The sequence below is a fragment of the Pogona vitticeps genome, chromosome 2, assembly GCF_051106095.1.
Source record: "Pogona vitticeps strain Pit_001003342236 chromosome 2, PviZW2.1, whole genome shotgun sequence".
Classification (NCBI taxonomy): Eukaryota; Metazoa; Chordata; class Lepidosauria; order Squamata; family Agamidae; genus Pogona; species Pogona vitticeps.
In genome coordinates this window covers 212,100,773-212,114,112 of record NC_135784.1, presented here as the reverse complement: position 1 = coordinate 212,114,112, position 13,340 = coordinate 212,100,773, and the positions used below count along the sequence as shown (strand labels likewise).

The following is a 13,340-nucleotide window of genomic DNA, read 5'->3' as shown; positions in this document are numbered from 1 at the left end:
AGATTCCAGCCAATAGTGATGAATCAACATTTATTTGGTGCTTTTTCATGCTAGGCCAAATCTGCTGCCTAGTGCCTCATTCAACCAGATAGTGATACCATGTTGTTTAATGTTTCCTGGTCCCAGGAAACCCCTAGGTTTCCTCAGGTCTTCAGGTGAAGAAACAGATCTCAGAGCAAACTGTGCTAGAGGAAGTGGTTTGGTTATATTCTCCATTGCACCTTTAGCACAAAGGTTAACACAACCCACCTTGGCATTGGCCGCATTGGTTTTGATAAGGTTAAGGGACAGCTCCAGCAGTTTCTTTTCTCCTCACGTGGCAAGAGTGTCCAGACTGCACACTGGGAGTAGTAGTGGGAAATATCCCAGTCCTGGACAGCCTGTGAAACAGATGGACCTGTGAAACATGTGGTTTCTTGCCTGTTTTCAGATAACCCCCAGTTAAATGTTTTTTAAAACACACACATACCTTACTGTGGGTAATTACAACATAAATAAATATTAGATTTGGAAGGGAGCAGGGTTTCGCCATATTGTGTTTTTTCCCCCTGTTTTATGGCAATTTGAGGAAGAAGTTCAAAGACAGGAACAGGGAGTGTGTGGAAAGGAGAAAGCTAATGTTCCACTTTGTCTGGGAAAAGTGCACTGCCAAATTTCTTTGCCTCCCCTTTGCCTTTGACAGCAGCCTGACATTGTCAGTCAGACAGGTGCAGAGTAATAATGTTTATTTGCTCCCATGATATCAACAACTTCTCAGGTGCCAATTTCTGCACATCACACTGCTGCTAAAGGCAGTGGAACAAGGCAAGCCACCTTATTTTTTTTTCCTGCTCACTTAGCAGCCTTCTTCAAATAGGGCAGTCTTTTGGGGAGTCACAGCAAGGGAGCAGACACCTGCTCTTTGACATATTCGGGATAAACTGGCAAAAAATGCAGAACAGCATAATTCCTAATTACCTATCTTGGTGTTTCTAGGAATAGAATATATATCCTATATATGTTTTAAAACTTGTTGTCAAGCACTAGTACACACAGTCAAATCTTTAACAAACGGGCAACCGACTACAGAATTCCACACTTTTTCAAATGTTGCAACATATTTTTTAGCAATTTAAATATTCCTAGACATATTATTACAATGACAGGAAAGATGTCTAGAAAATGTATTTTGACAGAATTTAGGGTTTTAAGAAACACATAAATTGATAGAAGATACATCTAAAATTGTATTTACATGCTCAGATTAATGGAGAAATAAGATAAAACAGGCTTCTAAATCAACATAAAGAGAGAAATAAATAGCTCCATATGTCCTTAACCAGTCTTGCAAGATATGAGTTAAAGAAAGGGAGGGGGAAGAGAAAAAGTTGTCCATTTTTCTTACTGGCACAGTTTTATCTATCACATAGTTAAGGCTTACCTAGAAACAGTGTTGCAGTGTAATTCTTTACATGCCTCTTTAACAAAGTCTCACTGAGCACAATGGGCTCATTCCTAGTGAAGTACATACTGAATCACAGTCTTTCCTTTCTGTGAGACATAAGTGGAGCATGAGGTTTGAATATTCAATTCAAAAATCCTACCTCCTGGCACAATCTTAATGACTTACACAAGTGATGAGTGCTGCCTTAATTTAGTTGAATCACTAAGAATACATAGAGGATTGCCATTTACTTGCCAGCAGCTGCTGATTTGCCTTTGCCATTTATTTGAAAATGACTCTCTCCTCTCTTGATTGCAAAGTAAATGAACATTCATTAGCAAATACTAGTTTGTGGCCCATCATTCAATGCCCTTTGATGTATAACACAGGCCTGAGAAGCCCACTAGGCTGAATACTGCCCAACAGTCATGTGTTTCATGACCCATTTTTTGCAGAACCAACTCATGGGATTGCCAGCTTCTCAACCAACTGCTGTAGATATGCCTTTAATAGCAGCCATTCAGCAAACAGCTGTGGTTATACCAGGTGAGAATGCTTAACACTGAAGGTGCTGTTCCAAGCACAACAGTAGGCCTAGTGGATTTGTCTTCAGAACAGTTAGTAATCTCAGGAGAATAAAAGTTTATCGGACATATAGCAGGTTAGTTTTATCTGGTGGTCACTGAGTTTTGATATGGAGATGTAACACAGGTTCATCCAACTTGTAGCTGTGATAAATCCACCAAAGAGCCATCTAATAAGCCCAGCCCTCATCCTGCAACCACTTGTTTGAGTCAGAATTGAATTGAGCAAGAGAACATGGGTTTTGCATGAAAAAGATCCCTGACCTAATATCCCAGGCATCTCCAATGTGAGTGTTAAAGTTAGGGAAGGGAAGGCCAGTCCTATCACTAGAAAAGCAGACATTTGGAGTGCAAAAAGTGGAAGTGTGTCACAGAATAGGACTGTGTATGCCACACTGCCTCCCTCCTACCCCTTAAGCAAACCTCTAGAGCCAGTAGAGTATGTTGTCTTCTAACCATTCCTGAAAAAAAGATCCAAACAACCCCAAAGATAAAATTTGGACTCTGCTGTCAGGGTCTCAGACAGTAAAATATCCCATGAGATTTGATACACAAGACCTCTCCCTCCACCTCTGGAGAGCCCTTGTCAATCAATCAGATTAGGTGGATTGGAGGTTACATGACCTAGTAGTTTTTGACCAGGTGTAAGAATGGCCTCCTTACTGGCAGAACTAGGAAAAGTACTTTTTGGACTCAAGTTAGTATCTTTAAGTTATGTTGGTATATAAGTTTTAGAAGGATGAGAGCTTTGTTTATAAAGGCAAAGCTATTAACAAGACGGTTTCTCATGTACTTAGGGAAAGATCAGGATAGTCCTTACATACCATCTCTATCAGGATAGAAACAGGGAAGGACTTCTGGAAAGGGGACTTCATTGTTATTGCTGAAAGAGTGCAATGAAGAATGATTTCTAAAATGAAGGGGACAAGGTATAGTTTCAACTGTAGCCCTTCCTTAATGTACAAAACCCAGTCCTGGAACAGAGTCTTTGCTAGAGTTATGTTGACATTCCTTGGTTTCTTTCTCTGGGGAGCAGCTGTAGCTCTATTGTTTGGAGGCATATTTGTGATCCTCACTTACCAGATTTACAGGATCTTTATTCACAACTCATTCTTTGCTGTGCCAGGCTGGCTGGCGATCACTGCGGCCTTTCTGCTTTTTCCCACCGGTGCTTTGGCTATATATGAACCAGTGAGGAATTCTCGCCCTTACCGGGGGACTCTGATGTACCTGTTTTTGGTCCTGCTCTGTTTGGAAGCCTCTTCAGCTGTGATGACTCGGATCTATTTGACCAACACAAGTGACCAACTTAAAAACAACATGCAGCCTTTCTTTCACCGGTGTAACAGGACTGCTCCAGCTCACTGTGGCAGTGAAGCAGTGGACACAATCCATAAGCAGCTGGGATGCTGTGGGCTCTCCAATTACACAGACTGGATGAGGATGCCTCAGAACCATCTCCGAACAACAAGACCGGGCATTGCCCCTGAGAGCTGCTGCAAAGGGACTCACTTGGATTGCCATGGCAACATGAGTGAGCCGGAGAAACTCTTTGAAGAAGGCTGCCTCAAAAAACTGGAAGAAAGACTCAGTTTTGTCATGCAATATATGGCCTGGTGTTGTGTGGTGGTGGGTTGCCTGGAGATTCTAGCTGCTCTCGTCAATGGGATGCTTATGAAGGAGCAGCCATACCGAGACTTCCACCTGCTTGAATCAGCCACTTTCTCATAACTTGCAAAACTGGTCACTCTGCTTTGGTGCTTGCTGTGTTTCATGACACCATTAGGCATTTGGTTTAAAGCTGAGATAGCAGGCATTAAACAAGTGTGTGTGTGTGTGGGGCGGGAAGCCCTGCCAAAATGCTGCCCATGGCTTCCTTAGAGACTATACCTTCCTTTCAGTGTACTTTACTCGACATTTTTCAAAATTCAAGACATGGACTGTAAGTGCGCCTGAATAAATTCATGCATGTCAAAAACCTCCTGAAGTGGGCAGCCTTTATAGTGTTGCGTGTGTGGATTGTGAAGCCTCTGGCACTGATTAGCTAAGCTGGGACGGAATGTTGGCAAACATGTCAGTGGCTCAGAAAGTAGAGCTATTAGGATGTTAGCAGCTCCACTCAGTGTTAGTGAGGGCGAGGGGAATTGTCATTTTGACAGGAATTAAACCTCACACAGACCTAAGAGTCTGGGAAGAGCTTCCATTAAGAAAAGAAAGGCGGGGGTGGGGGAAGATTGTAGAGACTACTGCTTTGTTTACTATAGATCACACAGTAGGTTTTAAAAGAAAAGTATCAGGGAAAAGTAAGTAGAAGAGACACCGAACCAAAGAAAAGAGGGGCTAATGAGCAAGACATAAAATAAACAGGCAAGGATAGTTTAAGGAATTTTGGCCAAGAAATATTAGATTCTTAGATACAGAATTGTATCTTTCAAGAGTACTATTAAAGGGAAGTGTTATAAGCACAGTGATTTCTGCTGTCATTGGAGCATGGGTAGTCTTGAGGGAGGAAAACACACTGGGAAATGGGATGGGGACTAGATATTCCATATTGATTGGAACTAGCCAGGCAATGCCTTGGCTGGTGGGTTCTAGTTAATCTTTACTTTAGCATTTGGGTAGCTAAAGTGACTCAACATGAAACAGGTGGAAGAAAGGAATTTTTTCTTGTGTGTTTGTAAGGACCCTGTTTTCACACCAGGGATGGTGACCTGCCTAATGGCTGATGGTTTTTTTATTTGTCAGTAGCCTGCCTTGCTCTGTTTCTGAAACAGGTAAATGATTATAGGGATGATAAAAACGCCTTGTCTGTTTACATGAAAAGCAAATGTACAGACCGTCTATTATTTTAAAAAATTAAAACCATGTGCTCTTGTACAATGTTTTAATGATTATTCATTGACCGTGCAATGAGTTACCCTAGACCGGCTTCTGAAGCAGGTTTATTAATAAACTGACCACAAGACATTCCTGCCTATCTATTGATTCATCTATCCTGCTGCTGTGACCTTAAAAATGTTTCACAAACGGTTCGTGTATAATCTGCAGAATTTACTCCTAGGAACAAAGAGCTAAGACACCCAAACCAGTTGGGTAAAGTGAAGCTCACAGCTTTTTTACAACAATCTACAGCATCAAACTTGATTTATTCTGCCAGTCTGCAGCACACTGAATAGGAAATCCATTTCTGCCTTTCTGTCCTGTTCACTTACTAGCTTACTGGCCTCCAAAACACACAGGAGTGGCACTGAGCACATCAGAGATAAGACATGACATACGATGTGTCTACCTGCTTCAGTTTAGGATAATCCCTGTTCTATTTCCAAAAAGGAAGACAGACACCATCAGAAAGGAGGCTGCGAAGGACAAAAAACAACAAAAAGGAGGCCATTCTTTGCAACAGCAAGAGAGAGAGAGAGAGAGAATATGTTGCATTGAATTTGCACATGCTAATTTAAACTAGTATATGCACATATAATCCTAGTTAGACATTCTTACTAAAGTTTAAATGGAGGTATTCTACAGCTCACCATATTGTACAACACTGTGACCAGGTAACAACCCTGGGACACAGCATTCAGTGAAAATAGGCTATAAATAAAATAAGGTGCAATCTTGAATAGCTCTCTGAAATGCCCTGTGCTTTGTATTTTCCGCAGATTACATTTTATAGAAAATAAATAAATATTGGTCACTGTAGTTTTCTTGAAATATCTAAGCAGGAACAATCGTTTGAAAAATGTTTCCAGAATGTCCAGTCCTGGGGACTGACCTTACACCTGATTGACATGCCACACGCACAATACACAGTAGTGATATGAGTTTGTGTGTGCTTTGTTTCCTTTCTGACAAAATGACCCCACACAGAGAACCATACTATTTAAAAAATGAGAGAACTTACTAGACAGGTTTCCCATACAATGCTTTATTACACATGAAGATCTAACTTCATAGATGTATTACTCATAATAGCTCAGCATTAGCTATTGAGTATTCATCTACGAATCTGGGTCCCCCCGCCCCCGCGCACACTTCCCTCCTTCCAGCTCTGCAAAGCCCAGCCAGATGGAAAGTTTTGCAGGGCTCAAAAGCTAATCTATTTTTTGAGATTTTCTTGGTGCAGTAAAGGTATCGCCTAATAGCCAGGGGGCTGTAGTGCATGAAATGTCAATTGCAGAATTAGGAGATTTCAGTTTAAATCCCTGGTTGGCCAAAGAAATTTACTGGTGTGTGTGTGTGTGCGTGCACATGAGTGTGCGTCGGCTATCTACATAGCACTAAAAAAAGGAGGACATACATCACCAAAAAAGGAGATCAAAAAAGGACATTCATTTGGATAAAGTGGCATGTGTTAATTTAGGTATCCAGTTACATAATTAGAAAATATCTTCATAATTTAAGCAGAATTACAGAGTATGCCTTGCCTGAGTGGAAAAGACTGTGAACAGGTAACCTACCTTCTGGCTGACTACACATAGTAAAAGGAGGCCACTCTCAACCACCACTGAGAAGTCATTTTTCTTCTCAGCATGCGAAGCCATGGAAGCAACATGTGCTCACTGACTCTGTCCCCAGTTCTTACCTTTTGCTTTTGGCTTGTTGAGATGCCACCGTTCAACCCTTGGTGCCATTTGGATTCCTGAGTTTTCTTGTTTAACAATCCCCAGCAGCAATGACACAAAGCCTAGGAAAGTGTCCTCCTTCCTAACCCTTGCCTACCTGCTTCTGTGACATCACCAAGAGTCTGTTCTCAATCTCAGGCTTTGACCCTGAAATCTCTAAAAGTGGGGTGCTGTGTCCCTGACTGCAGACCTCAGCTACAGCAGCAGGCCATCTTTCCAGGGTCCATTCAAAACACTTTGCATGCAGAGTATTCCTGAGTTGGCTTCCCATCCAAATACTGTCCAGGCTCAACCACTGAGATTAGATAAGATTGGGCATGTTCAACATGCCACATATGTCTGCTCTCTTAGAGAAGTGAAAGGGCACTGCTAATTGCACTTCCACTGCATCCCAGGGCAGGACACTAATTTAAGGAGTTCAGTCAAGTATCATACTGCCTTACACCAGCAGAGAGTGGCTGAAGGCTCAGAAGGAGCAAGAGCCAGGAAGTCTCCCACTTCCATTTATTTACAAAGCTCCTTACCTACTTACTGCATGGCGAAGTGAGGATAGGAATGCAATTAGAGAGAAGAAGAAGAATGGAACCTCTTTCTTTGCTACACATGAGCACAGACAAATTTATTTTTTTAAAAAAGCAAATGCCAAAGGAAGCCAGCATGATGCAGTGGTTAGATTGTGGGACCAGGACTCAAGATACTTGGATCCAGATTCTGAAACTCACTGGTGACCTTAGGCTAGTCTCACTTTTTTCAGCCATACCTACCTTGCAAGATCTATGTGAAGACAATGTGGGGAGGAATAGAGTCATATGTTCTGTTTTGCTCAGTGGAGGAATGTGAGATACAAGTGAAATACAGACAGACAGTTTCCCTGAAGTCTGAACTGGGAATAAAATGGTCCCTGTGATTGGTCTGGGATGAATCCCCTGCTTTGCACAGAGAAGAGCTCACGTTCAGTCCCAGGCACCTTGTGGTAATACTGGAAGGGACGTCTGTCTGAAACCATAAGAAGTCACTCCCTGACGGTGTAGCCCAGCCTTCCTCAGTGTGGTACCTTCTAGATATTTTAGACTCCATCCAGCTCCCATGGTCCTTCACTATTGACCATATTAGCTGCAGCTGATAGGAATTTTAGTTCAAAACCTCTGGAAAGCACCAGGTAAGAGAAGGCTACAGGGGGCAATGCAAATCCAGATGAACCTTTGACCCAGCTTAGTGTAAAGCAGGTTCTTCTGTTCCTAGAGATTAACAGTCACAGGATGAGAAGGAAGAGCCATGCAATGGCTTCATCATTCGTTATTATCCAAGTGGTACAAATACAGTCCCATTGCCCTGGGCAAGAGATGCTGCTGGAGGCTGTATGTATTTATCCCACCAACATGGTTCAGAGATATTCTTTTTTTAATTAAAGGGAGTTTAGTGTGGGTGGCAATTGATCCCAGTAGTAGCTGGAGAGATTTGCTTCTTTGTAAGAGACTTCTTATCCGTTGCTTGATAAATGTCTCTCCTGATGACAATGTCAAGCTGCTATTGCAGCGACTATATCTTCTTCCCTTATGAGGTTTGGAAATCTGTTAATTTCTGATTGAGACGTATGTGTCAGCTTCTTGGAAGATTAACCAGAATCCTACTTTCGTTACCACTAGATTTATGAAATGTGTGTATCCACATAAATTAAAGTGACTGATGTTTCATTGTACAATTCTCTCTCTCTCGCTCTCTCTCTTGCTCTCTCTCATATACTGTATATAATTTTTAAATAAGTGAACAGACAGACAAAATCAGGCAGTAGGTTGAACAATGTAATCTGGCCCTCCAAGGTAACAAGTGAACTCTTACTTTTTCTTCAGCTTGTGAAAAACATTTAAGTAGATGTAAACAGGGAACCCCAAAGTGTGTTTATTCACATGGCCTCCTGTGAGAGCAAAAATGGATGGATGTTAACCTGCAACCCTTCCTGCTCTTGGGATTTCCACACTGAAGCAAGAAACAGAAGTGGAGTGTCACTAGAGATGGCATGCCTCTGCTCACACTGTTTCATAGCCAAGCTGATGTGTGGCTGAGAAGCATGTGCACCAAACTTGGGCTGCAGTCACACAAGAGAAATGCCCCCCTTCTTTCTTGCGTCTTCTGCTTCATATATAGTTGCATGTTGTGGTCACATGGCATATATCCTGTGATAGTGGTTCATACATTTTTTAACCTTTCCACTTTTGGGGGTTGAATTAGATGCAGAACATAGGTCTGCACCCCTCATGTGGGGCATATCTTCCTTTTTTGTTTGCCTTACCCCTCCCCCTTTTTTACAAAAAACTGTGGGGGGTACATCGATGTGTCAGCAAAACATCCTTGCTAGCCACATACTGATCTGGGTCATTTCTTCTTATTTCTGTGCTTCATTACCCTCTATGGGGCACAGAACACTGCAGTGGCAGTCAAAAGTCAGTAGAGGGACTGATGCTTGGTATTTTACAGAAGTATAAAAAAAAATTAAGGGAGTTGAACGACAGTGGTTGAGGGAGGTAGGACTGCATGCCAGATGCATAGGAAATGGATTGGTTTTGGAGTACACACTTAATGTGATGGCAGTTGCACTGTGTGATGAAACATGGAACAAATATAGTAGTAACCTCCCAGTGGGCTGGATTTGATGTGGACGTAGCACAGAGGGGGGATAAAAGAATCAATAAACGTCTTGCGTCATCTGAACTAAAAAAAAAAATAAGGGCCAAAATTCACAAGGAGTAACTTAGAAACATTTTGCTGGTGTGACTGCAGCCTTAGAGAATATAAGAGGGTTTCTTTTTCCCCCACAGTGGTCCTCCTAGATCTAATCAAGCCTGAACTATCTCTGGAGGCAAAAATGTTGAAACTGTGGCTGTCCTACTTTGGGTACATCATGAGAAGACAGGATTCTTTGGAAAAGATCATAATGCTGGGAGAGGTGGAAGGCAGGAGGGAAACAGGAAGACCAAGTACAAGATGGACTGACTCCCTTCAGGCTTCAGTTTGCAACAGTTGAGCAGATCAGCTGAGGACAGGACATTTTGGAGATCGCTTATTCATAGGGTCGGCATAAGCTGGTGTAACCTGACAGCACATAACAACAACTACTGCCATCTATCTGCTCTTGACCCTCCTGTTCCTTCCCTTTTCCTTCAACGTTGCCAGCTCAGAAGAGGGTGTGGGGAAAATATGGCCCGCTCTAGTGCTGTTATTTCACAAGGATTTGATCTGAACAAATCAACTGGTAGTAGACCTTGGTAGTAAGCATCTGTCCTGTACACTGAGCAACAGATGAGGAACTGGACTAGTAACCACTGGTTCTGTGCGCAGAAGCTCAGGCATGCACCTGATGGACACATTTTATACCCTTCACTTTTCTAGGAGGCTACACACATTCATATATGTAGACTTAGACTCTTGTGTGTCAAATTCAGGCATAAGACACAGAAAGCTACTGCAGACCACACGCATGCAGATACATTAAGAGAAAGAGAGAGAGAGTTCTGTGTTGTTGTTGCTGCTGCTTTATTATTCAAATAAATGACATTCAATAGTTGACATTTGGAGAGTGCAGTAAGTTGTAGGTGACAATTCCACATGCTGGGTCTTCCTAGATCTCATGGCAGGTTTACAGAGCTGTATAAAACAATTTTGAAACACAAGATATTACAAACAATTTAAAAGCAAACAATTTAAAACACACAATATAACATTAAGTCTTGAAGACTACTGGACTAAAACCTGCACAGGCCATGATCTTCAATTCCCAAAGGCTCTAATAAATAATCATGCCATTGTTGGTGCCAATCAAGCCTCTGATGGGAGAGTATTCCACAGTTGAAGTGCTACAGCAGAAAAAGCTCTCTCAAATGTCTCCATATACTGAACTGTTCATAGTGGACACATAGGATAGCCTTCCCAGCTTATCTTGGTGATTGGTCAGGTTTATAAAGAGAGGGTTCCCTTTTAACATCCAGGTCCCAAGCCATTCTGGACTTTGGAAATCATTACCAACAACTTGGACTCAGACCAGAAACATATTGGCAGCCAGTACAAACATATAGTTATTTCCTCAACATCTGTTGAAATAACCCATCTCACTAATTTTTAAGCTTATTCATAGCATGCCCATGTTGTGAGCTGGAAAAAGGATGCCAAGCTTTGAACAGTAGAAGGCAGTTGAATGTTGATAACACCAATGGCAGCAGTCAAGATAGTCTACAGGATACCTTCTTGTACTCACTCTCATTCATACTTGTTGAAAAACAGCCATGACAGTTGCTTTGTGTTTGGATTTGAAGTGGCTAATTGATGAAAAAAGAGGCAGTTTCTGTGATTTTTCCTTTGCTTGGTGTCACTTCGTGAATGGCAGTGAGCACAAGAGGGTGTCCTGTAGACCAGAGGTCCCCAACCCCTGGTCCACAAGCTGGCAGAGGTCTGCGGCCTATCCAGGACTGGGCCACAGACCTCCTGCCCCCCATGAGTGCCCCCTTTCGAACACCGTTGTGCAGATGCGCGTAAACACATTCTACCCCCTGTGAGTGTGCCATGCGTTTGCACATGTGCTCCCCCTTAGAGTGCAACATGTGCATGTGCATGAGTGAGCGCTGCTCCCCTGTGGGTGTGCGGTTGGGAAAAGGTTGGGGACTACTGCTGTAAACCATCCTGACTGCTGCCATTTGTGGTGTCAACATTTGGCTATGCAAGGCTTGGTATCCTTTTTCCTGCTGGCTACATGGACACAATATTGTGTGGCAATATCATGCTATTTCCTGGCATTTCAAATTATGGATACAGAAGCACAATATCCCACAGTCATAAACTGGATTTTTAAAAAGAACTTTGTTTAAATTGTTTAGTCTTTTAAATTGGGGTGGGTAACATTTGGTCTATTGGCCTCATACAGTATATGACCTGTAGAGACATTTTGGCTCACCCAGGCCACCATGGACCCCACAAGTAATAAAATAAAATGAAACCTCTCCCAAATCATTTTAACCAAAAAAAGTCTTAGGAAATCGTTAGGAAGAACAACCTTCAGAACACAGCCAAAGAACCCGAAAAACCCACAACCACCATTAGATCCCGGCCGTGAAAGCCTTTGCGAATACATTCAATTGATAATGTTAATGTTGATGAAGGGATTCCTGTATGAGTGCCTAAGACCACAACATTTGCCATCACATCAGGGGTGTTGATGCCCTGGTCCTCCAAATGCTTTCGAAATCAAATTGAACAACTCACCACCATAGATTAGACAGTGAGAAAGGATTCTTAGAACAGCAATCTAACAACTTTTGGAGAGTCAAATCTTCTCTGTACCTGTGTTATAGGTGGTTCATATCCCTGATAGGCTTTAATTTAACTTGCTTTACAAGTGTTTATCTCAGAAACTGGCAACTCAGGAACTTTCCAACCCACATATACTGTATATAGTTCAAGTTCTGCCTCAGCTTTGCTGAGAGTTCGTTGGCAGCTAAACAAGAAACTCCAGGGCCAGGAAGCTGCAGTCTTCCAGCTGCCATTAATTGTATTTGGCCGACAAGAAAGAATGCGTTCATTAATACTCAATTTAGGGAAATAATATAATGAAAACTGCAGATTTCATAACCCTGTCTATGAAGAATGACAGTGAAAAATATCCATGCTCCTAGAAATATATCTTGGTGGTTCCAATAGCCACTGCCCTCCCTTGTGTAAATTTTAAAGCCTATATCATCTTCCATCCTAATCACCAAATCTAAATGTTCTCCCAGCAATTGATGATCCTAAATCAGTGCTTATTCCACCGGAATAAATTAATGCACTGTGATATATTTCTATTGTCATGCATTAATAACGTACCGGCTCATAATAAAAATGTCAGCTTCCCTAGATGAGAAGCTGGGTTGTGCCATCTTCTAGGCTCGGTATTGTGTGAAGCAGTTCTTAAAAAGCCCTGCAATATCACTTTCCTTTTCCTGCTACCTTTAGGGCCAGGATACTCTTGCCTTCTGGGCATCATGTGGTAGAGTGGGGCTGCCATTGGCAGGGAACATATGATCATCCAGATCTTTTGGACTTGAACTTCCAGGAACTCCAGCCTGATTGCATGGCCAGCAGTAAAGGATTATGGTGGTGGTTAAAACATCTGGAAGGCTGCATGCTTGAAGCCCCTATCTTGACACAGCTGAAGTGTTGCTGATTTGGTCAAGCCTTCTTCAATCCAGGGTGGTCATTCACAACCTACATTTCATACAGGAACTATGTCTAGTTCCTGTATCTATGGCTTTCCCCCCAAAGATTTCCCCAAAAAAATTAAGGGGAAAAAAGGAAAGCCTCCAAGGCACAGGGCAGGCATAGCCAGCAAGGTGGCTGGACAACACAAGACGGAGCAGCGTGCACACCAACAAGGAACAAGTAAAGCAAAGAGAGAGAAAAACACTCTCACTGGTTTCCAACTTATCCAGGTACTTTTCCATGTTCAAAATTCCTACTCTTTCTTTCCATTGGATTTTCTGATTGGTTGCTGCTAGCAGTCCTTGCAACACTACTGGATGAAACATGTACTTGGCAATTGACAGATAAAGGGTGAACAAAAGGTCAAACAAAAGAAATAAACTTGAAAGAACACAAAACTTTCAGGTTCCCCTCTTTCATTAAGATGAACCTTACAGGCTCACTTTCAGGAATCAATGTCCTCTTCCTCCAAAAAAAGAGAGAAAC

General features: G+C 42.2%; 1 protein-coding gene across 1 annotated transcript; it reads left to right on the top strand.

Moving 5' to 3' along the window:
• The first annotated feature begins 467 nt into the window (after positions 1-467).
• LOC110084586 (tetraspanin-3) lies at positions 468-9,265 on the top strand. The gene has a single exon (XM_078384882.1). The coding sequence runs from the start codon at positions 2,911-2,913 to the stop codon at positions 3,736-3,738; it is 828 nt and encodes a 275-aa protein (XP_078241008.1). The 5' UTR covers positions 468-2,910; the 3' UTR covers positions 3,739-9,265.
• The last annotated feature ends 4,075 nt before the right edge of the window (positions 9,266-13,340 follow it).